Genomic DNA, 24874 nt, shown 5'->3' on the forward strand with positions numbered 1-24874 from the left:
AGTGGAAGGATGAGAAGAGAAGGGGAGGCAGGGCAACGAAGAGGGAAGTAGGGATGGAAAGCTGGAGTTTGGATGGGGGCTGGGAAACAGCAGTCAGCCAGATGCAGGGACAAGAGGAAAACCAGACAGAGAAAAGGGCTGCTGCTGAAAGCTGTGCTTCATGAGGGTAACAGTTAAAAACGGCAGATCATTGCTTCAAAACAAGGGCTGTCAGTGCAGAAAGACGCCATTAGCAATCCCAAATGTAGTAGTTACAAGTTTGTTAAACATGCTAACTTTGTATTCTTTGTCTAACAGCCTCAGAGAGGACGTCACACATCTTGAGGGGTGGTACTCCTGAGAGGTTGGACTTTTTAGTCAGCAGAGTTGGTTTAAAAAAAAAGAAAAAAGTTGGGCATCCAAATGTAGTTCCCTTCACTAACTGCTGCATCTGATAGATTGTACCATCAGGTGACTTTTTTTTGTTGTTGTTAAAGATGACTCAACCTGTAGGTAAAGACATTTTTTGGACTTTATTTTAAAATATGGTGGCTAATTCCAAATACAGTTTGTTGTGAAATAAAGCAAAACCAAACATATGTAAAGCAAACACAGAAGGGCACATACATGAATAATACCAGACAATATAATGCAATTTATGGAGATTTATGGAGATAAAGTGCAAAGTAGTACAGTGAAAGAAACAGATAAAGAACCAAATTTGGAACCAGGTCTTGCTTGATTGCTTAAACAATCAGATTACCTCCTAGATTTTCTCTTCAGCTTAACTTCATACTAAATTGTTATTGAAATAAATGAGAATACATTGTTTTTTTTAAATATTTTTTCATCTTCGAACAGACAATTTCCTTTCCTGAAAGTTGTTCCAAGATGACTGGCTTTGGTTGTGATTATTACTTTTTTTTCTTGAACAGGGAATTTTGGGAAATATTTAAAGATAAACAGTGCTACAGTCAGATAACAGCTATTTAGAATTTAAAGAAATACTGTTTAGTGACTGATGTGATAGTGAGACTGTACAATTTTCCCCATATACCCTGTAATCTGTCTGAGGCAGGTGGGCCTTCTCTTTAAACAATGGATAAAAACGTCTGCACAAAAACACTCCATTTGAAGTAATTATTGCAGGGAACCATGGGAGTTCATAAATCAATTGCAAAGTTAGAAAGTAAGTCAGGAAGGACATATAAGTAAAGGAAAAATGTGGAGATTGGACTCTTAAATAAGAAAAAGTAAGGGCTTCCAGGATTGATTGCAACAAAAAGACTCAGAGTCCTACAAGTCCACACATGTGGATGAAGCAGGCAGAAGCTTCACGCTGCTGGATTTAGCTTAGAGGCTTTGTGAGGAATGCATCATTCCAACTTCTTCAGCTTTAAGCTTTTTAAACTATTTATTAACAATTGCAACAATGTTGGGGTTGACATAAAATTGCAAATTGCATTAAGCTGAGTGATTCAGTTGGAGTTGCAGCAGCACAAAGAACACTTTTTAAGATCTTAACTCTTCCAAACCAGCAATGGAGCACCTCTGCTGTCAAACAGGCATAAATGCTTCCATGAGGGTGGAGGGTGGGTGTTTGTAATTATTTTTCATTGTCGAAAACTGTTATTTTTTTCTCAGAAACATCCACTAACACCACTAAAATGATAAAACTGTGGCTTTCATCTTTCCACATACAGTGCACAGAAGCTCCTCAAACAGGTCTGTGCTCCAAGCTTGATGTGATGCTAACTCCCCAGCTACAAAACTGTGGAGTTCTTTTTTGCAAGAAACTGCATTGCTTCAAGCTACAAAGAGTAATAGCATCAAATCATTCTGGCTGCTTCCACCCAAACCAGTCTGAGCTTTACATATTATAGGCTGCAGTAAATTGAGTCCAAGACAAACGCTAGAAAATTACCAGTTCTATTTAAATGCTGTGCTGTGAACTTAAGCGTTGTGTCACCCACAGAATAAAATCATGAAAGCACAACCTTAAAGGTTGATTTCTATGAGCAAATTGGGTTTTTATGAAATCAAGTAATACATAAAGAAAAAACTCAAATTAATTTTGGATTAAAATAAAGCCAAACAGAACTTAAAACCTCAGGACTTAATTAAAAGGGTTGTAAACAAGCAGACTTTCATTATTTTTGCTTTAACTTGAAAAAATACTTTAACGCATGATGAATTTTAAATAATAGAAAAAAAATTCTAATCTCCAGTCATTCATTCATCTTCCTCCGCTCATCTGGGACCGTCGGGAGGGGGGGCAGCAGCAGTCTAAGCAAAGATGCTCAGACTTCCCTCACCGCAGCCACTTCCTCCAGCTCCTCTGGGGCGACCCCAAGCAGTTCCCAGGCCAGCCGGGAGACGTAGTCTTTCCAGCGTGTCCTGGGTCTTCCTCAGACCCTCCACCCAGTGGGACATCCCACCTCCCCGGGTAGCCATCAAGGAGGCATCCGAACTAGATACCCAAGCCGCCTCAACTTTCAATGTACAGGAGAAGCGGTTCTACTCCGAGCTCTCAGAGGGTGACCGAACATCTCACCCTATCTCTAAGGGAGCGCCCAGCCACCCTTGAAAGCTCATTTCAGCCGCTTCGTGCGGGACCTCGTTCTTTCGGTCCTGACCCAGAGCTCATGACCATAGGTGAATATTGGAACAAAAATCGAACGGTAAATCGAGAGCTTTGCTTTTTGACTCAACTCTCTCTTCACCACAACGGATCGGTACAGCGACCGCATAACTATGGACGCTGCTCCGATCTGCCTGTCAATTTCACGCTCCGGTCTTCCTTCCCTCGTAAACAAGATCAAGAGATATTTAACCCTTGTGCTATCTTAGATGACCCCACCCTTACTTTGACGTGTTATTCCTACCATGACAAAGGTGGATAAAGGTGGAAAGATTTCATGTAATCCATGGACACCAGTGAGGTTCACAAATCATTGAAGAAAAAAGGTTCAGAGCACTGTCTAGTGCACATGTGTCAAACTCAAGGCCCGGGGGCCAAATGTGGCCCTCCATGTCATTTTATGTGGCCCGCGAGAGCATAAAAGAGTTTAATTTCTTAGAATAAAAAATAAAAATTGGTGTGTATTTATTCATATTTAGGGGAAATCAGACTTGAAATATCGGATTGGGCAACTATACATTAGGACTTAAACACTGTCCATATTACCTAACTTGACAGAATCAAATTTAAAAGGATTTCTGCTAAAGTAACAAGCAAACATATGTTTTCTACGCAACTGTAATTATCACTTTCAAAGGTTCTAGTAAATGAATAATGAATTATTTAACATTAAGGAGTAGTTACATTTAGTTTTAATTACATTTAGTAACACGTATAAGTTATATTTGGCCCTTTGAGGACAGCCGCTGTGCTGATGTGGCCCACGGTGAAAAGGAGTTTGACACCCCTGGTCTAGTGGGTCTAGATGACCCAACTCCCAACGTTAATGTGCCTAGGATAGCACAAGGGTTACACTCCTCCACCTGGGGCAGGGACACTCCGCCCATTAAGGGATGGCAAACTACCTTTCACCTGTCGAGACCCATGGCCTCAGATTTAGCGGTGCTGACCCCACCCGCATCAAACTGAATCCTACCGAACAAATCTGAGGCCATGGGTCTCGACAGGTGAAAGGTAGTTTGCCATCCCTTAATGGGTGGAGTGTCCCTGCCCCAGGTGGAGGAGTGTAACCCTTGTGCTATCCTAGGCACATCAACGTTGGGAGTTGGGTCATCTAGACCCACTAGACAGTGCGCTGAACCTTTTTTCTTCAATGATTTGTGAACCTCACTGGCGTCCATGGATTACACGAAATCTTTCCACCTTTATCCAGCTTTGTCACGGAAGGGAGAACATGTCAATGCAAGGGTGGGGTCATCTAAGATAGCACAAGGGTTAAATTAACCAACATGAGCAGTGATGAAGTGATGAGGAGGGCCTTGTTTTTTAGTCACTAATCTGAACTCTGTTCTATAGCAGGGACCTTCCCTTCAAAGACAATATTTAAGTTGAAAATGTTGAATGAATCATGTAACAAGACAATAATTTACAACAATAAATTTACAACAGAAGAAAAAGTCATAATCAGGGTTTTTAATACCTAAAATCCTTAATAAACGGGAGCTTTTTCTTAGAAAATAAACTTTTATGGGGCGGGGGGTGGCACAGATATCCAGCAGTGTTTGTCCCAAACAAGTTTTCCTCTAAGGCCCTAGATCCCCATTCCTGTGAAACTGTGGCCACAGGATCAAAGGATGTCCTGGTCAGCTTCAGGTACGGATGGAAATTTGAATGAGCCGGGCTGGGTTGTGTTTGCATGTTCTCCTTGTGCATGTGTGGCTTTTCTCTAGCCACTACACTTCCTTGCACAGTCCAAAATGAAGCTTCATAGATTAAATCGTATGTCTAAATTACCCTTAGGTGTGCATGTGAGGCCCTGCAATAGGCTGTGGACCTGTTCTGGGTGTACCACGCGCAATAGTAGCTGGATTGGCATCAACACCGTGACCCAGAAAGGGATTCAGAGTTCCTGTAGATGGAATATTTTTTAGATACAAGATAAAAATTAAGACAAAAATGCCATAAAATGCTTGGAATGAGAAGAACCTAATCATTTGCTAAAGTTACAAGAAGTTCTCAAAAAATGCAACAGCAGTACCTTGCAAAAATACAGATAGAAAAGCAAAAACATAATAAAGACTGATAAAAAATACAGAAAGAAAAAGGAGATCAGCTTTTTTAATTACTTTGTTATATTAATCAATGTGTATCTTTTTAATGATAAATTGTGATCAGATTGGAGCTTGTTTTGATAAATGTAGAAAGACACAGCAGCAGAGTAAATGAGGCCCGACTGGAGCCCTTTGTAATAGTAGAAGCTGCAACGTGTCCACAGAGAAACCGCACTTTTTCTTCATGAGCCAGTTTTTTTCCTCCTTCTCCTTTACATATCTGGTATCATAAGATGTCTCTTGAAAATTTTGGGGCTTTTTTTTCATCAGCATTTTACTCCAATTAGGCCAAACTTATTGTAAGACAGAATCGAAAATGAGGAGAAACACAAGTGTGATCAATCACTGAAGTATATAAAGTAACATTTGTTTTACTTTAGGTGTAAATTTGTGTTCAGAGTCTAAGAGCTAAAAGTGTTGTTTTTTTTTGTAACGCTCACAGAATTTTCTTTTTATGTTTAAATGTTTGGAAGAACTGAGGGTTGAACGCCAAGAAGGCAAAGCACCACACAAAAAGATAGTTTTCAAGATGCTAAGAAGGGCTGAAGGAAGCAAAACTACAAGACTACATGTCTTTATGCATAAATCCAACGGCAAACAAAGATCATCCATTGTATTTCCCCCGTGCGTAAATTACGCACACTCCAATTCCAACCCAGATCTTTTTGGACACGTTTATTTTACCTTCCGACAATTTTGACATGAAACATCTAAAGTCCACCTCTGTTCAAATAAGATTCCTCACAGACACATCCTTACTAAACATGAAACAAAAGCCAGCTGCAAAGTAAGGATGGTTTGTCTTGGATGAAAGACGCTACAAGATCCATCTAACGAGGCTACGAGCAGATCGATGTTAGCAGAAGCCGGCGCGTAAATGATGACTATCTCGACTTCACTCCAGATCCACGTTTAAGTTGAGGCGTGAACTTGTTTGACATGTTTTAAGACGGCCCCTCTGTCTGATGAAGGAGGGCCTCTGCGTCTCCAACATGTTAAAGTAATACAGTACGTCCAGACCTCCCCAAATGTTTGGGCATATAAAAGCCCAGCTTGCTCATTTGTTTAGGCAGTAGGGAGTTTCTGCTAGGGTCTGGGTTGGAGTTACACGCATAGACCGGACCCTAGTCTGCATGAGTGGTGTCTGAGGAGAAAAAAAGGATTCCCTTTGCCGCAAAGAATCTACATGTCTAACATTTAGACATGTTCAGCTTTGTGGATATTCGGTTAGCGCTTTTGCTCAGCGCAACAGCGCTGTTGGTGAGAGGTCAAGGCGAGGATGATAGTAAGTACCATTTTCAGACATTGCTTTGAGATGGGTTTTTTTTTTTTTGGGACAATGGCTCTCTCGGGAAGAGGAAAGCGCGCAAGGATGCTGCGCAGTTCGCTGGAACAGCCCTGCTCTTAGAAGATGTCCGACTCAACTGGGAAAGATGGGGGAATTATTTGCAGTTTGGGGCGTTTTGGGTGCGCTTCTCTGGAGATCTAGAAGCGCAGGAATGTACAGCTTGGATTTTTCGACGCAGTTTGCCCATCGCACTGACGTGCAGATACATGCTCAGAGTGCGTCCTCTTGCTGGGGTGCAAACCCGAAGGGAGCAGCTGCATTGTCTCTGATGCCGCTGGGACAGGCCTCTGAAAGTTCATGCAAAGTTGAACAGCAGGAATCAAAAAATGGTGGCTGGAGGCAACTTTTACTTTTTTGTCTTTTTGTAATTAGTTTATTTGGAACTAAACATCTTTTATAAACCTACCAAAAACACAGAAAATAAATTAAACTTGGCTTTACGCATATTTAAGACCTATTTCAAACGAATCGAAAAACAATTTATGATGAGGTCTTAAAGCTGAGCTAAAGGTGAAAAAAACGAGTGGAAAAATTGCTAAGGTATGACGTCGACAAAGAAAAAGCTCGTCTAGACACCCGTTAATCTTGAAACCAGTGATCTCTGCTCGTGGTGGAGAACAGCGCCACTCAGTGGCTAAAAAAATGAGCAAACTCCCGTTGTGCAAACCCATCTGAGACCTTTACCCATCTAAACGCACATCTACTTTAAGCCTCCTGTCATTTTTAAAACTTATTAAAAGTGTCTTAACTTTAAAGAAGGATTTTTTTTAACTGATCTATGATTGCATAAATGGCGCAAAGTATCTTATGACAGGCTTTTTGGAGAGATATATTGGTCTTTTAGTTGACATTTGGGCACATCAGAGAATCTGGCAGCACAGATTGATGATAGACGTTTGTTTTGAGGCCTGTAATAACAGTCAGGCCTGGATGGAGAGGGTGACAGGAGGACCTGGCCCACCTTTTGCTTTAAAAAGTAGGCTGTGTGCAGAAAAGCACAAAAAATGATTTAAACTGACAGAGTACCCCAAAATTATTTGGGTATGAAAAGAGCACTGTATTAATTATCTTATTTTTGTTTTTTTCGTTGAACTGTTTCTTTTAGACTGTTGGTATTCCAATTTCAAAGTACAACTGATTTCAAGCAAGTTTTATATAGACATGAACAAAAATCCAGTTTATAAAAATATATATATTTCAAAAGATTAATTCAGATTATTTCAAGAAATTTGTATGTATTATGTTTGAGTGGAAAATGTTACATGATTGCATTCTTAATATTGTCATTTGAGGGGAAAGGTTTTGTCAAACTAAATTGCCAGAATAACTAGCTCATATTATTTTCTGAAGGGTACCTTTGCTACTGTAAAGAACATGTGTTAATGGAATAAACATCTGTTTTTGTGAGCAGGTTTGATGGCCTGCTCAGTCCCAAAAATGTCTGCTTTTGTTTGTCAAGCCGCTTTTCTATTGTCTCTGATTTGTTTTTTCCTCCATCAGAAGCATGCCTCATTTTCATTGTATATATGTTTCATTGTTTTCTGACCACACATAAACCGCTACATACTTTTAGATTCTCTATTTCATGCTTCATTCAAAAATGCATTTTAAAAAAAAAAATGTTTTTCTCCCTTTATAGACAGATCTGCAGGATGTGAGATGAACGGAGAGTTTTACAACGAGAACGATGTATTTAAACCAGAACCCTGCAAGATGTGTACATGCCAAAATGGACAACCTCTGTGCGATGAAGTCTACTGTGAGGACATCCTGGACTGCGAGGATCCGTACATCCCAGAGGGAGAGTGCTGCCCAGTCTGCAATGGTACTTCTAATCTGCTCATTTATTAGCTTTTTGGCACCACCCAGTTTCCTCCCCCCTGACTTTGACCACCTGTCTGTGTGGCCACACAGACAGGTGGTATTATTGCCCTGGCCACTTTTCTTCTTCCTGGCTTACAGATTTCTGTCATAAATAAAACGTTCATATTACAACTTACTCAGTTATGAATGTTTAGCCATTTGATAACAGATTATATTTGCTTTTGATGTTGATTTTTCTCAGATTTCCTTTTCCTGCCAACATTATACCCTTGTAGAACTGAGCATTGTGTCCACATCATGTCATGCTCACAAAAAACAAAAGAAATTTCCCTATTTTTTTCAAAAGTTATTCGATAACTTGAGAGTCCTGTTTTTCATTGCCTTGTCCAGAAATCCCTCACATGCTGAGTGTCCTACTTTGACCTTCTTAACTTGAGACAGATTCAATTGGCTTGTTTGTTGATTCTAAGTTGACATTCTTTTCAATCAGAAAATATTTTACAAGCTTTAGCTAATTCTTGTTGCAGATCTCTGACATTTTTTCTTTTGTGATTTTGTTTAGACGGTCAGGAAGACTACAAGGTATTTTAACTTTTTTTATAAAATCTATTTTGAAAGCTTTATAGCTTTGAAATTTATCTTAAGCACAATCTGGCAACTTTGTGTGTCTGTTTAATTCTAAATTTTTGTCAAATTGATGAAACTGACATAACTGAGGTTTGTTTCTTTTTCTATAGATGCCAGAAGGCCCCGAAGGCCCCAGAGGAGACCCCGTAAGTTTGAATTTTATTATTAAAAGCATCTAGACTGTTTAAAACACAATCTTGTATATATATTACTGAGTTAAAAGGTTAAAATATTCTAAAAGTTGTTATGATACGTTGTTTTTTGTGGAAAGAAGTAACAGGAAGTTGTGTTTCTGCAGAAATAATGCATTTTTTTAATGTCATGGTTGATTATTTTAAATAATGGTGTTGAGAAAGGTTTTAAGGAATGACAAAAAACAAGAAATGCAACGCATCTTTGGGCCAAAGAGGGCATAAAAGCTGAGCTTATAGCTGCTGCAGGGGTGGTTAAAACTCATTTTTGGGGGGGTCAAAAGGTCAATTAAAGTATAAAGTCTCAGACTGACTAAAACAATCTCATGCTTTACTCTAACATCGTAATTTTAAACAGCTTCTAAGATATTAGGCAGGTTTTTGTCTCTCACTTTCAGAGCATTTTCAAATATTCGGGGTTTAAAATTGAAAACAGAAATTATTTGTTTGTAATACTGCTAAATACACGGGCATTTTTGTGTTTTTTATTCCACAGGGTCCAGCTGGTCCTCCTGGCAGAGATGGAATCCCCGGACAACCTGGCCTCCCCGGCCCACCTGGCCTCCCTGGCGCACCTGGAACCACCGGCATTGGCGGAGTGAGTATCACCATTTGAAAAAATAAAATCTCACCAAAGGAGACATTTTTTTTAAGAGATAGAAGTACTGAAAGTGTAGAAGAACTAGCTGACTTTCAGCACTGAGAGTGTGAAAGCTCTCTTCCTCTCAGGTTTAGATGCAGAATGACTCAAGTTCATGCTTTTGAGCACCTTAGATTTGGGAGCCTTACCTTTTTGTAAATTCATTTACAAGGTTTCTGACAAGTAACCACACTGTAAGTCCTTGTTCTTCCATAAGGTTGGAAGTGTTTAGGGACAGAAAACAGACATCATCTGAATACCGAGTTTGTATTTCTCTGTTTTCTTCATTTTCACTGTTTTCTTTTGCTGTCACAGAACTTCTCTCCTCAAATGAGCTTCGACCCCTCAAAGTCAAGCGGCCCACCAGTTCCTGGCCCAATGGTGCGAACCTTCATCCTTTTTAAAAGTAATTACCTTATGGAACACTAGATTTACTCAACTTTTTCACCTTCTTCATCAACAGGGTCCCCTGGGCCCCCGTGGTCCTCCTGGACCCCCTGGAGCTTCAGTAAGTGTTATTTTAATGATATTTAAGATTTTAGTTCTGACCACAGACCTTCTTTTAAAAAATGACATTTGATCTGTTTTTCTTCCTGTGATACAGGGTCCTCAGGGTTTCAATGGACCTCCTGGAGAGCCTGGAGAACCTGGAGCTTCTGTGAGTATACACACAATAGCTTTGTAGTGAAAATCTAAAATGTCAGCTTGGTCCACATAAAGTTTATGTAAAATGTTTATAAAAAAAAAATCTTTTTGAGAGGATTTCTTTTTAAAATTCTTCATTTACTAATACTTTTCTGCTTGGTTTAATTTCTTGCCCTCCTACTTTTAACCAATAAATGAATATCTGCAAATGGTGTCATCTTATTGTCTCGGTTTAAACCCGTCCAGAGAAGAATTGGATATCATCTTTTGCATTTGTCCTCACAATTGTCGTTTTTTAGGGTCCCATGGGTCCCCGTGGTCCTGGTGGACCCCCTGGAAAGAACGGAGATGATGTAAGTAATTTGAAGGAGATTTTTTTTATTGCCCTGCTGTTTCGTTCTGTTTTTTATCGACTAGTGAATAATGATGGTTGTTTCTATCCATGGTCTAACAAAAGGGCGAGCCCGGCAAACCTGGACGCCCTGGTGAGCGTGGAAGTGCTGGCCCCCAGGTAAGCGATTCCAGTCCTGGGAAAGGGACACAGAGGAAATTGATTAAGTTTTTAGTTTTTGAGTTATATAACGCTTGTGGAGATGATCTATTTCTTGAGATAACCTTTATATTCTTGCAGGGTGCCCGTGGATTTCCTGGAACTCCAGGACTCCCCGGCATCAAGGGACACAGAGTAAGTTTGAGTTATCATTTCTAACCAATGTAATATGATTATATAGGGGCCATCTGATCCTATTCTGCTGGCTGATCTTAGGGTTTCAGTGGTCTGGATGGAGCCAAAGGAGACGCTGGTCCAGCTGGTCCCAAGGTATGATGGAGGGGAAGGTTACAGATCTTCAAATTTTAAATCTGAACAAAAATGTAAATATTATAGAATTAAAAGGGTTGATAAGTATTAACTGAGCGTTTCTGTCAACAGGGAGAGCCTGGTGCCCCTGGTGAGAATGGCATCCCCGGTGCTATGGTACGTTCTGCCTCACATTTGTCAGGTTTTAAATATTTTTTTATTACTCATTGGTATAAAAAATTAATATTTCCTCTAACTCAGTTAGAATGCGCTCTCTTTTTTAGGGTGCTCGTGGTCTCCCAGGAGAGAGGGGTCGTCCTGGAGCTCCTGGCCCTGCTGTAAGCACTAAGTTTTGTGTTTTTAGTCCTGTTGAGTAAATATCAAAGGATGTTAAAATTTCATGAAAAGACTTGTGATTTCTTATATTTGATGTAAACTTTTCCACCTTTTCCCCTTAGGGTGCTCGTGGTAATGATGGTAACACTGGTGCTGCTGGTCCTCCTGTAAGTACTACAACACACAAAACTGAAGTTGTATAAGTGCATCAACATCTTTGAGTTATTTTTTGTCAGCAAACACAATGAGTGATTCAAGGACTAATAATGTTCTGTGTTTTAATCTTATCCAGGGCCCTACCGGACCTGCTGGCCCCCCTGGATTCCCAGGTGGTCCTGGTGCTAAGGTAAGTCAGTCAGTGTTGTTTGCAGATAAAAATACATTTGGTAACGAGCTGTTGCTGAATTTACATTGTCTAACATGAAAAAATGTTAGACAATGACCAATTTGTCAAAAACATTTCTAACTCTAAGGATCCTTAATCCTGATTTTATAGTAATTTTTTGTAGAATACTATGACTGATACATTCTTGGTATTGGAGATGTGTTTAGATTAGCACATAAATAATATTTCATATGCAAACTCTACTGACTGTTTGGTATTCTATCAGGGAGCATAGAGAAAATTGGTGCAACAGGTAATACAGGCTCCTTTATGTGATACTACCGGTAATATAAAAATCCAACCACCAGATAGTCATTTTTAATCTGTAATGGCCATTTCATACATACAAAAACACTTAAACCTGTTTAAGATTTAGAAAGTAAAAAATAAATCACTCTCCCAATATATTTTCAAATGTAATATATCAAAGGAACAAATTCATTTTGAATTGAACATAAAATCAATTAAGTCTGTTTAAGTCTGACACCTATTCATGCAAATATGCTTTTAACCACCTCGGCTCCAAAATTACCTTAATTTAGCATCTACTACTAGCATCTAATAAAGCACAAGTGATTTTTCTTTCATAAATATATTTTAATTAAATCATCAATAGGTGAACAGAGAAAAGTACTGATGTATATTTCAGTTGGTGTAAAAGGTGAGCGTTTTGGTTACTGTACCTGTTTGACTCCACAGGGAGAAACAGGTCCTCAGGGAGGTCGTGGAGCTGAAGGACCACAGGGTGCACGTGGTGAGCCTGGTAACCCAGGCCCTGCTGGAGCTGCTGGTCCTGCTGTAAGTAAAGACTGTTAATGTTTTTTTTTTGTTGTAATTTTGGTTTATAAATGAGATGCCAAGCACTCTTATCATTTTTGTGATTATTATTGTAACAGGGTAATCCCGGTTCTGATGGTAACCCCGGTGCTAAGGGCTCTCCTGTAAGTTTACCACAGGATGATCATAACAGTATTGTTTGATTCTGGATACTGCAAAACTCTTCATCCTCATTTTCTTTCCCTCAGGGTATGGCCGGTATTACTGGTGCTCCTGGTATGCCTGGTATGCGTGGTCCCCCTGGAGGTCAGGGAGCTGTTGGTGCTCAGGGTCAGAAAGGTAACAATGTAAGTAAGCAATTTTGCATGTTGATTTTAAAAAAAGTTTGCCAAGTTTATAAATTGCAAGGATCATCCAACACCCTGAACGAAAATGGATTCTGTCAACAGGGTGATCCTGGTCCTCCTGGTCCTAAGGGAGAGGCTGGAGCCAAGGGTGAACCTGTAAGTTTTAAAACTACAGTGGTGAAACATTTCAAATATCAGCCACTTGTGGGTGGAATTATAACTGATGGTTTCCATCTTTTTCTAGGGCCCAGCTGGACTTCAGGGACTTCCTGGCCCATCAGGTGAAGAAGGAAAGAGAGGACCTCGTGGAGAGCCTGGTGGTGCTGGAGCCCGTGGAGCCCCTGGAGAGCGTGTACGTTGTCCTTCATCTTTTGCTCAGCTTGACCACTTTTTTGTCAGTCACATATAAATATGTATTTTAGACAGGTAAAATGCTAAAAATGCGAATTATGCCTTTGAAAGTTTAACACATTTAAGGTTTTTGTGCACAAAGTGTATTTAGGTAATTAATGTGATTGGTTTGTGTGTTCTAGGGTGCTCCTGGTGCTCGAGGTTTCCCTGGTGCTGATGGAGCTGGTGGTCCAAAGGTGAGCACATTGATTTATCCAACAGTTCAAGTCAAAAAGTGCACTTGATAAAGAAACAATTAGATGTTACTTTTTCAACATTTAGTACTTGGAGAAACTCCTCTTGACTCTTTTTAACTTGTGTTTCAGGGTGCCCCTGGTGAGCGTGGTGCCCCTGGACCAATGGGACCCCAAGGAGCCACTGGTGAATCTGGATCCCCTGGTGCACCTGGTGCTCCTGGATCCAAGGTTGGTTAAAAATAAAAATAAAACAAAAAAAAATGTTGATGAGAGCATTTCTCACATCTGCATCCCGCACATCTGTTGTTTTAACTTTTTAGGGTGTGACTGGTAGCCCTGGAAGTCCTGGGCCTGATGGCAAAGCTGGACCTGCTGTGAGTTTGTATGATTTCTGAATTATGGAAGATGAAGAATATGGGGAATCACTAGAAACGTGTTCAAATGTTAACATGTTCTCTTTTTTATTTATTTGCTAATTAAATGCTAGGGCGCTCCCGGACAAGACGGTCGCACAGGACCTGCTGGCCCTCCTGGGGCCAGAGGACAGCCTGGTGTCATGGGATTCCCCGGACCCAAAGGAAGTTCTGTGAGTCAAATCAATTCATTTTGATAAAAGTTGCTTGTAATACAAGAAAAAAAAAGAAATAAATAATCACTAGTAATACTGAAATGTTAAGGAAAATGTAGTGCAAGGAACTGTTCTGGCAGATTCATGCTGCAACTCAGTGCAGGATAAAGTTCACTAATAAATAGCATTCAGACAGAGTGTATGAACGTGTGTAAGCTTTTTATCACAAAGCTCAATAAAGCTTCATGATCTTGACCTCTTCTGTAAACTTTTGTCTTTCTGACAGGGTGAAAATGGTAAGCCTGGTGAAAGAGGCCCCGCTGGACCTGTTGGTGCCGTTGTAAGTAAAAGAAACATTTCTAAATTGTACAAACTAGGGTGCTTTTCTGCAAGCTGGATCATTCAAAACATATGAAAAACTAGAAGCAGGAAATAAAAGTTTACTGATTAATGTTTTTAGGGTGCTCCTGGCAAAGATGGTGATGTTGGTGCTCCTGGACCTGCTGGACCTGCTGTAAGTATCTCAGCTTCTTTTTGCTATTAGCAATCATGTTTTCTACTTGGGTTGAATTAAAGGTGATGAGTTGAACGTGTTATTATTCATAATCCCTGAGAACAAACTACTTTTAGCATGAGTTGTTCCTGAATTTTGTTGCATGTTTCTCCTCATCTTTGTGCAGGGTGCTGCTGGAGAGAAGGGAGAGCAGGGACCTGCTGGTCCTAATGGTTTCCAGGTAAGATTTCACCTCAGCTGCCAAAATGCTCAAGGTTTTGTGTGACATTTCTTGGTTGCATTGCCTCACTGAAATCTTTTATCTGCGTAAAGGGTCTTCCTGGACCTCAAGGTGCAACAGGTGAAACTGGCAAGCCTGGTGAGCAGGTATGATTCACAAAGAATTATTACATTTCAGATTTCTACCCTGAATTTAGTCACAATTTAGACAGTTGGATTGATGACAATGCCTTAAATTTGGACTCTGAAATCGTCTTTCTCTTGTCTTTAGGGTGTTCCTGGTGAAGCTGGACCTCCTGGCCCATCTGGAGCCAGAGTAAGTGTCTCACACCTTTTCAAAACCCTTCTAGTGTCTTGTGGAGATTGTATTACTGGTCACTTAAAGGGCTCTGAAGGATTTAATTATCTAACCTGCAGGGTGAAAGGGGATTCCCTGGAGAGCGTGGTGGCAATGGGCCTGCTGGTCCAGCTGGACCTCGTGGTGCTCCTGGTTCTGCTGGTAACGATGGACCTAAGGTATGTTTCTGAAGGTTAATGGGTTTTTGTTGTTAATGACATCCTGTATGAGCTCACAACTGAGGATAAATAAATTTTGTATAAACACAGGTAGAAAAAAATACAAAGTAAGCTTCTCATAACTACAAGGAACACTACAACTGAGTTTGAAGAAAAATAAACTTTTTTAGATAAACCTACATTTCCTATATGGGCTATGTGTATGCACTATATCAGCCTCTTCTTCCTGTCTGGAGTAGTGGCTGAAGAGCCCAAACACAGAAGACCAGGCTTGTGGACAGGTGCTTATTCTCAGAAACAAACAAACGCACACAAACTACGATAAAAATATGACTAAAAAAGCAAGAAATATGACATGAAAAAAAGGCAATGTCTAATTAAAAAAAACAAGCATTAAAATATACTGTTCAGAAACAGCTGGGGGAATAAACCGGGTGTGATGGTAAAAAAAACTGAACCATAAAGAGACTTATTCTCACACTTCCATTATGAAAGGGAAGGGTCATAATATGTGTTTTTATTGAAAACACATTTTTCACACTTATTGATGTTATGCAAAACCAAGAAAATCTCAGAATTAATGCTGGTGGGAATAAACAACTGAACAACTTAATGTCTAAAGTTTCATTTTTATTCTCTTTTCTAGTCTTCACACTTAGTAATGTTTGCATTTAAGAATGACCAATCAGCTGACAGATTTTTTCATAAACTGCATTCTAATATAACCCCTCAAACTTTGTCTAATTTTCTCACACGTGGTTAAGATGTTTAAAACAAGCAAGAGTCAGAGTGAAATTCAATAATTATCATTTTTCCTTTCCTATCCATTTTTTGTTGCTCTTGTGTCATGTTTTTCTCAAAAGGTTTTAGCTGTTTCTTACAAAGCATCAATGAGTACTAAAAACATAAACAATCCCTCTTTATACTGAAACCTGGTTACTGCCAGAATGAGACCCTGCAAAATTCAAAAGAAAATCTAACCCTGTAGCTTATTTACAAACTCCTGGAATCAAAATGACTCCAAAGATGGAACAATGGTTTATCCAATCCCTCTCAGAGGAAGTTATTGTACTGACCTCGCTTATCTTTGTCAATCTTAAGACTGAATGAAGGACCTTGATTATCTCTCACGACTTCATGATATAATTCTGTGAACTCATTGGAGCTATTTAATGACACTGAAAATAGATTATCTTTAAATGGATTATTCAGTTTTACCTTCCCTTTCATTCATTTAACCAACTGCTGTGGTATCATCAGTAAATGTTACCAGTTTTCTCTGTGATTTAGGATCTGTAGCCTATTTAGGGCTCTTTAGGGCTAGTGGAAGCTAGCAGCAGCTAGAACACATCTGGCACCATTAATACGGAATTTTCTGTAACTGTTTTTTATTTCTGGTTTAAAATGACCAACAAGTTTGACTAAACAACATTTGATTTGTTTTTAGATACATTTATTGTTTTCTACGTTTTTAACCAATGAGATGCATGAAACACTTTAACCTTTGAAATTTGATATCATTCACACAAATCGAACATGGATACTGCAACCATGTGCGTTTTTTCCCCAAAGCAAATGCACTCGTGTATACAGAGGGTCTAGCTTTGGGACTCATACAGATGTTGATGTAAACTTTTTTTTGTGTGCAGGGTGAGCCTGGTGCTGCTGGTGCCCCCGGTGGTGTGGGATCCCCCGGTATGCAGGGAATGCCTGGAGAGCGAGGAGCTGCTGGTCTCCCTGGAGTTAAGGGAGAAAGAGTGAGTATCACAGCACTCTTTCTCCTTGCTTAAGTTACTTTGCTCTTTAGTTACCAAATATTTCATGGAAGTCATGTTTTCAAAAATGCTTGTTATTTCTTTAGGCTTTATTTTTTACAATGCTGAATTGCTGTCTTAACTTCCCTAAAAGACAAAAAAAATTCTGCTCCATCAACTACTATTTCCAAACTTACTTCTAAACTATAATGTAGCAAAGAGGACTAAAAGACCAAATGTTAAAAAGTTTAAGTCCCAGTAGTTGGTGTGTGAAATCTGTTCTCCACATAAGCGGTGAGCTGCAGACACAGCCACACTTGGGAACTATGGTGGTTTAACCCCCCAATCCAACCCCTCATGATGAGTGTCAAGCTGGGAGGCATTGGGACATAAGTTTCTCACTTCTTTTTGATCTTAAAATTCAGACTCTGAAATTCAACAACATTTCTTCCTGGTCAGGGTGACCCCGGTGGTAAAGGAGCTGATGGTGCAGCTGGCAAAGATGGTGTCCGTGGCATGACTGGTCTTATTGGAATGCCTGGACCTCCCGGTCCTCAGGGAGAGAAGGTAAGATCCAGATAACACCATTTCTTTTGTTTCTTAAAAAAGAAAAATCATCTATGGAAAATCATTGAAGTTATCAAACTCTACTCGACTTTAGTTAATAATCATTATATTTAATGAATCTAATGTGACCCAAGTTTGTATTTTATGCATTACTTCAAAAATCTACACTGTTAAGAGGATGGCATCTTCTTAATGTTTCTTTTTTCTTTTTTTTAAACAATGGATTTTGTTATTTCTGAAAAGAGTTTGATATATTTGTGTGATTTCAATAAACAATCAAATCAAATCAAATAACAAGCTTGACTGACCCACTTTTTCTCCTTGTCTGGTTTTAGGGAGAGCCTGGTCCCGTTGGAGTTGCTGGACTGACTGGTCCTCGTGGTTCCCCCGTAAGTTGCTCCACCTTAATGAATACGCATCTGCATGTAGACTATATATTGTGAGGTTCTGCATTTTTGTGCTAAAAGGGTGAGCGTGGAGAGAATGGACCTCCTGGACCCGCTGGCTTTGCTGGACCTCCTGTAAGTACCAGTTTGTTGCTTATATCTACAGGATGAGTATTACTGATACACCTTTGATCATCAAACATGACTCATGATTTTCTGGTGCTCTCTCTTTAGGGTGCTGATGGTCAACCTGGTCTCAAGGGAGAGTCTGGAGACACTGGACCTAAGGGAGATGCTGGTGCTCCTGGACCCGCTGGACCTGTCGGAGCCGCTGGTCCTCAGGTTGGGTCACCTAAAACTCACTCAAACAATATGTTTTTCCGCAAAGAAAAATCCTAAAAATCAGAAATACAACGATGATGAGTATGGTACTTATTCTTGTTTTTAATTATTGGGCTTAATTTGGCATCACTGATTTTTTTCAATAACAGGGACCCGCTGGACCTCCTGGACCCAAAGGTGCTCGTGGTGGTGCTGGTGCTCCTGTAAGTATTCAGTTGAAGTTTATAATTACGTAGAAATTTAAAAATGTTGAAGATGTACAGATATTTATGAAAAGCTACGCAAAAACATATCTACATGTTTAGGGTTGCTCTTTTTTGGGGTGTTTTATGACTTTGCAACGTGTGGCCTTAACAAAAAGAATAAAACACAGAAAAAGGGATTTAAATGTTTAAGTGAATTAAAGTTTTGTACTGTTTAATGTTTTATTAGCAAGTGAAAGTTTGCAATTTCAGTTTTTCAGACTTCACATGTATTTAGAAGCTTCGACTGTTACCTTTTAAAAAGAGTTTCCCTCAACCTTATTTTAACCAAAGTATATTTTCCCTTGGTAAAAATCTCAGGGCAGACCCTCAATCAACATATATAAAGGAAAAGTTTAAACTCTGTAATCTGTATTAAAAATATACCCGCATTTTCATCAAAGTGTCTTTAATAAGAATCAAATAAACCTAAAGAAGAAAGTTTTTTATGATCATTCAGAAGTCTCAAACCCAGTGTAACACATGGGCCTGTTTGGATGAATACAGAGCTCATATCCTGGAAATAAATGTTTTTTAGACAAATTCTCATGGCACATCAGGTCACCATGGCACACTGGTTAAAAGCACTGCTTTAAGCAAGAGAAGCACATTCATGCAGTTCTCTTAAGATCTGCATGAACGGGAATTAGTATTTCATTCCTAATTCTGATTACGCATGTTCAGACAAGAGAAAAGATACAACTAAAACTATTATATAAGTGTATTTTTATTTTTTTGTTTTATATAAATTAATGGAAATAATAAATAATTTGTTTTCTAAATGTGATTTAAATATGATTCAATTTTTTTGCCTGAATCACCAATTTTTGCATATTTTCATGTTGTGAACCATCATCTCTCAATTCTCTGCATCACCTCTTAAATTTAATTTAGACTTTCATTTTTTCTCTTTAGGGCCCTACTGGTTACCCTGGACCTGCTGGCAGAGTTGGACCTCCCGGTCCTGCTGTGAGTTCCCTCACACACTATCCAATGTGTTCTCCACTGGCTCGTCATCCCACATAACAGCCTTGTTTTGCCAGGTTTCTTGTCATAACCTATAAATGATTTCCAGGGAGCTGCTGGGCCTCCTGGACCTGTTGGACCCGTTGGCAAAGATGGAGCAAGAGGGCAACGTGGTGAAACTGGACCTGCTGGACGCCCAGGAGAAGCTGGTGCTGCTGGACCTCCAGGACCCCCTGGAGAGAAGGGATCTCCCGGTTCTGATGGAGCTGCTGTACGTGTTCTGTTATTTTGACAGAAGTGAAAACACACTATATTCTTCTTATTAAATAATAACAGGCCACATTTTTCTACTGTTTAGGGTACCCCTGGTGCCCCTGGACCTCAAGGTATCGCTGGTCAGCGTGGTATTGTTGGTCTCCCTGGACAGCGTGGAGAGCGTGGTTTCCCTGGTATGCCTGGACCAGCTGTGAGTAGTCTCCAAAAAATTCCCTCTGCAATCACATTTAATGCACTTTTTTTTTTGTCTCCTCCATGAACTGTCAATTCGGGTGTTTTTTTAGGGTGAGCCTGGAAAGCAGGGAGCTTCCGGACCTGTTGGTGAGCGTGGAGCCCCTGGACCAGCTGGCCCTCCTGGGCTTTCTGGTGCCCCTGGAGAGGCTGGTCGTGAGGTAAAAGATTTTGAGAAAACTAAAATGACCCCTTCAAAAGATTCCTTCACTTTCTCAGTCATAAAACACTTTTCAAACAAATTTTTGCAGGGATCTGCTGGTAACGATGGTGCTCCTGGTCGTGATGGAGCTCCTGGACCCAAGGTAATTTTATTACCATTCACTAATTTGAACATGTGTTACTTTCGTGAGTATTAAAGCAGTGTCCATTTAGGGAGACCGTGGTGAGAGTGGAACTCCTGGGCCTCCTGGACCCCCTGGTGCGCCCGGAGCCCCAGGTGCTGTTGGCCCCTCCGGCAAGGCCGGTGACCGTGGAGAGACTGTAAGCTCACTTCCAGCCAGCTCATGAATTCAATCTTGTTGGAATGTTTCAATCTGTGTCCAGTAGAAAGTTAAAAGGTCTTCCTCCCTTTTAGGGTCCTGCTGGTCCTTCTGGTCCTGCCGGCCCTGCTGGTGTTCGTGGACCTGCTGTACGTTCCTCTATAGTTGATATAAAGTGGTAATTTTTTTGCAGAATTTTACATTTATTTCAGGCTAACTTGTGATGGCGTGTTTCAAAGGGCCCTGCTGGAGCTAAGGGAGACAGAGGAGAGACTGGTGAGGCTGGAGAAAGAGGCCACAAGGGACACAGAGGATTCACTGGCATGCAGGGTCTGCCCGGACCTGCTGTGAGTAACTAAGCTTTAAAAATGAAAACAGGCATGGCATCATTAATATGATTAGCTGGATCCATCATCTGATCATGAAGATAACGAGAATTCACAGTTGTGAGTATTAGATAAATTTATGAACCGATTTGAACTTTCTTTGTACAAAAAAGTAATACAAAAATTCACACTTGCCACAGCAAAAAGAGGTACCTGTACACTAAAAATCGGAAAATTACACTAATCCTTATATGAAATCACTAGAACGTCGTGAAATTAGCTAGTAATTTTTAGTTAACAAGAAATCTTACATAGAGATCAAAATCTAAACACAAAGAGTTCAACACAAGCATTTAAAAAGGGAAAAATAAGCTAAAAAAGCTAACTGTTAGATAGAATTATTTCGAATTGAATGTTATACAGGCCAATAAGAAGGTTGTATGTTGAAGGTGATTTGTATTTTTTGAGGTTTTTGTACCTAACTGTAGTTCCTTTTGATTACAGTGACTAAAAGCTATTGTCATGAGTGGTAATGACTCATTTCAGAACAAAATGTGAACCACTTTTGCCCTTTCCTTTTTAGGCACATTGTTTTGTTTTATCTGTATTTTTGACTCTTGTGTTCATTTTCATTTTGTGTTTGTGCTTAAAATAAAATCAAAAATACTAATAATAAAAATTAAAGAATAAAAATAAAATGAGAGTATGATCGTAATACAAGTTTGTCCACATTTACATATTCCTAAAAAATCCAAATCTAGCACCTATTCTTATAACATACATCTAAATTTTTGTTTCCAAAATAGTGATAATGAATTTCAGTATAACATTTTATTGCATTGTCTGTATTTTTGAGTCCTAAAACAAGTTTTTCTACTGTCAAGAGCAAATACTTTGGACACATTTTAAGAAAAATTTCTATATTTCTAGATCTTTGCCCTTAATGAGACAAACTATTCTCAACATTGTTGATTTTGAGAAAAGCTTATAATGGTGTAGGGTAAAGCAAAGTTAAGACAATTTAAAACCTGGTAAAATATCTTGGATGTCAAAAAACAAGATTTTAAATGTTTGCAAGTATTAACTAGTTTGCAGTGTACTTTTGTGTGCACAACACTGAAAAAATTTACACTGCATATTGTTCTCCATGTAATTGTCCTCAATTGCCTCTAGGGACCTTCTGGAGAAAGAGGACCTGCTGGTTCCTCTGGACCTGCTGGACCTCGTGTAAGCATAACTGTTTCTACAGACACTTCACAATTATCTACACAAATAAACTTGTCCATTTAGGAAAATAGCTTTAGTTTGATCTATTCTTACTCTATAACCATTTGTTTCATATTTGATGCACACACTTCTGAGATCCCTTTCCCATTAGCATGGTCCAAATTTCAAATTGGCTGCCTCCATGAGATCTCAAAAACACTTTTGGCAGCAAAAGTTTTGCTAATTTTCAAATATTTATGGTGATAATAACTCCTCTATTCTTCTTTTTTTTAACAACTGCTTTCTGTATAAAAGAAATTTACATTTGTTGATAAATCGTTATTTATAATACAATTGTATTGTGTAAAAAATGTGTGGATCAAATTTGAGGCATTGACTTAATGAGATGCTTTTTTCCTGAAAACTCATATCAATGTTTTTGCAACTAATATTGGTGTAAGTTACACATTTTTCCAAACCACCCAATGTATTGTATTTGACACTATGTCTCACAAAAAACCCATTGCTAAATTATTTTATGTGGATTTCATCAAAAACCAAGAAAAAAAAGTTTTTTTGGTCAATTCTTTGATGTAGTGGTCTTAACTGGATTAAATAGTTGTTTTCCTTCATTTTACACATACAGTGGCTATGAATTGAACTGATTTTTTCTAATCAGTTAGCTTGGTTTTGCTTCATAGGGACCCGCTGGAAACAACGGTTCCCCAGGTAAGGATGGTGTGAACGGTATGCCCGGACCCATTGGACCCCCTGGACCTCGTGGTCGCAATGGAGATATGGGACCCGCTGTAAGTTTCCCAACCATCAATGTTTCACTCCCTTTTAACCTCCTGGACTACACCTGCAGTACTTAATGTCCTGGTGTCTCAAAACAGGGTCCTCCCGGACCTCCTGGACTCCCTGGACCTCCTGGACCTCCCGGAAGTGGATTCGACTTTGTCAGTCAACCTATTCAGGAGAAAGCCCCCGATCCCCTGCGCGGAGGCTACCGTGCCGATGATCCCAATATGGTTCGCGATCGTGACATGGAGGTTGACACCACCCTCAAAACCTTGAGCCAGAGAGTAGAGAAGATCCGCAGCCCAGACGGTAGCCAGAAGAGCCCAGCACGCATGTGCCGCGACCTGAGGATGTGCCACCCTGAGTGGAAGAGCGGTGAGTGCAGATCTCTTATTCCACAGAAAAAGACTACTTTAAATATAAGCTCATTTTGAAGTCTAATTATCTTGTTGCATTTCAGGCATGTACTGGGTTGACCCCAACCAGGGCTCTCCTCTGGATGCCATCAAAGTCCACTGCAACATGGAAACTGGAGAGACCTGCGTCTCTCCCAGCCAGTCTAGCATCCCCATGAAGAACTGGTACAGAACCAAGAACATCAGAGAGAAGAAACACGTCTGGTTCAGCGAGTCCATGACTGGTGGATTCCAGGTGAGAAAAGAGTCAATTCGAAAATAAATATGTATCCATTCTGATTGATCAGGCTACTGACATCATATATGCTCTGCCATCTTCTTTCATGCAGTTCCAGTATGGCGGCAGTGAAGCTGATCCTGAGGATGTCAACATCCAGATTGCCTTCATGCGTCTGATGTCCAACCAGGCCTCTCAGAACATCACATACCACTGCAAGAACAGCATCGCCTACATGGATTCTGCCACCGGCAACTTGAAAAAGGCCCTGCTTCTCCAGGGCTCCAGCGATACCGAGATCAGAGCTGAGGGCAACAGCCGCTTCACATACAGTGTCAGCGAGGATGGCTGCACGGTGAGTTCATGCCCTGTCCTACAGCTCACTTTGAACAGAAATGTACATCAAAGATATGAATATCAAAGCAACTTTCTGATTTTAAAAAAAATGTTTACCTCTACAGTCACACACTGGCACATGGGGCAAGACAGTCATCGACTACAAGACACCAAAAACATCCCGCTTGCCCATCATTGACATTGCTCCTATGGATGTTGGTGGACCTGATCAGGAATTTGGCGTTGAAGTTGGCCCTGTTTGCTTCTTGTAAAAATGAAAGAAAGATGGACGTGACATTGTTGTTTTTTTTTTTTTCTAGCAGTCATCTCTAAATCCCTTTTTCTATGCAATCAAAACTCATTCGGCTGCCATTGGGCCACATGCTTAAAACCACTCTACTGAAGACAGTGTTTTTTGTTTTGTTTTTACCGACCATGAGATTTCTTTCTTTTTTTTTTTTGGGACTGCCACTGCAACCAAACCATGAGGACACTTTAAAGAAAAATCTCTTGCTTCCACTAACAACAAGAAAATAATGTTTACTTTTGTAAAATATTCCCTTTGACAATTGAGAAAGAGAGCCACATGTGCAATGAAACACAGCTGACTTTTGCCATTTTCTATCACTGCAGAAGGACATTGAAAACAACCAATGATATGTACCATTTTTCTGGTGTCAAATAAATTGTAAAAAGTGTGGAGTGTCTTCTTGATCTAAATTCTGAAGGGAAATACCTAGGAAAAACTAAGAAAAGATGAAAAAGATCATTGCAGTATGTAGATGGCTACCTCATATGAAGTCACCCCTAGAATAAAGTTTTTTTTTCCAGCTAGTTTTGTAGGGGTGTATTAAAAACCAATTAAAGGTGCTATTAGTAAGGTTTAGTTATTGGTATTTGATAGTGAAACCCTCATTGTCATTGCAAAGATGATCAACAGTTCCTGCAAAACTTTGGTGCTACTAAATTGACTCATTCTATTGTTGTCTATGCAGTGCAACTGTTTTCTTTTTCTACTTTGACAGCGCTCTTTTGAATCGTTTTGAAAAGGAAAGGATGTTAAGGATGCAATCATGTCTTTGTAGATAAAAGCAAGTGACTTTGATTCAAAAACTGTCTCTGTGTTCAGTTCTGATCCCTCTATCTGTCTATGCAACGTGGAAAGCCAGAAACCAGAAACCAGCACACATCTTCCACCTGCTGTTGATGTTGTTTGTTGATGTCTTTTTCACAAAGGGTGTCTTAAAAAAGTAAAAAAAAAAAAAGAAAAAA

At 39.7% G+C, this 24874-nt stretch overlaps 1 protein-coding gene across 1 annotated transcript; it reads left to right on the forward strand.

Annotated features, from left to right (window-relative positions):
- Positions 1-5701: 5701 nt before the first annotated feature.
- Positions 5702-24300, forward strand: col1a1b (collagen, type I, alpha 1b). Its single transcript, XM_004080595.4, has 51 exons — positions 5702-6016; positions 7719-7904; positions 8466-8485; positions 8641-8676; positions 9218-9319; positions 9677-9742; positions 9825-9869; positions 9966-10019; positions 10306-10359; positions 10464-10517; positions 10638-10691; positions 10773-10826; positions 10938-10982; positions 11090-11143; positions 11264-11308; positions 11434-11487; positions 12226-12324; positions 12423-12467; positions 12552-12650; positions 12753-12806; positions 12895-13002; positions 13184-13237; positions 13367-13465; positions 13558-13611; positions 13725-13823; positions 14092-14145; positions 14266-14319; positions 14486-14539; positions 14632-14685; positions 14810-14854; positions 14956-15054; positions 16704-16811; positions 17268-17375; positions 17711-17764; positions 17843-17896; positions 17996-18103; positions 18253-18306; positions 19261-19314; positions 19421-19582; positions 19670-19777; positions 19872-19979; positions 20070-20123; positions 20194-20301; positions 20396-20449; positions 20540-20647; positions 21800-21853; positions 22534-22641; positions 22729-23008; positions 23094-23284; positions 23379-23621; positions 23728-24300. The coding sequence occupies exons 1-51, from the start codon at positions 5935-5937 to the stop codon at positions 23872-23874; spliced, it is 4341 nt and encodes a 1446-aa protein (XP_004080643.2). The 5' UTR covers positions 5702-5934; the 3' UTR covers positions 23875-24300.
- The last annotated feature ends 574 nt before the right edge of the window (positions 24301-24874 follow it).

Source organism: Oryzias latipes, chromosome 19 (assembly GCF_053564925.1).
Source record: "Oryzias latipes strain Hd-rR chromosome 19, Olatipes_Hd-rR_3.1".
Classification (NCBI taxonomy): Eukaryota; Metazoa; Chordata; class Actinopteri; order Beloniformes; family Adrianichthyidae; genus Oryzias; species Oryzias latipes.

Excerpts from the sequence above, each read along its gene's own strand:
- col1a1b (XM_004080595.4), top strand. The coding sequence starts at position 5,935 with ATGTTCAGCTTTGTGGATATTCGGTTAGCGCTTTTGCTCAGCGCAACA. Across the intron at positions 10,020-10,305 it reads CTGGAGAACCTGGAGCTTCT|GGTCCCATGGGTCCCCGTGG; the intron begins GTGAGTATACAC and ends GTCGTTTTTTAG. Across the intron at positions 11,309-11,433 it reads CTGGTGCTGCTGGTCCTCCT|GGCCCTACCGGACCTGCTGG; the intron begins GTAAGTACTACA and ends AATCTTATCCAG.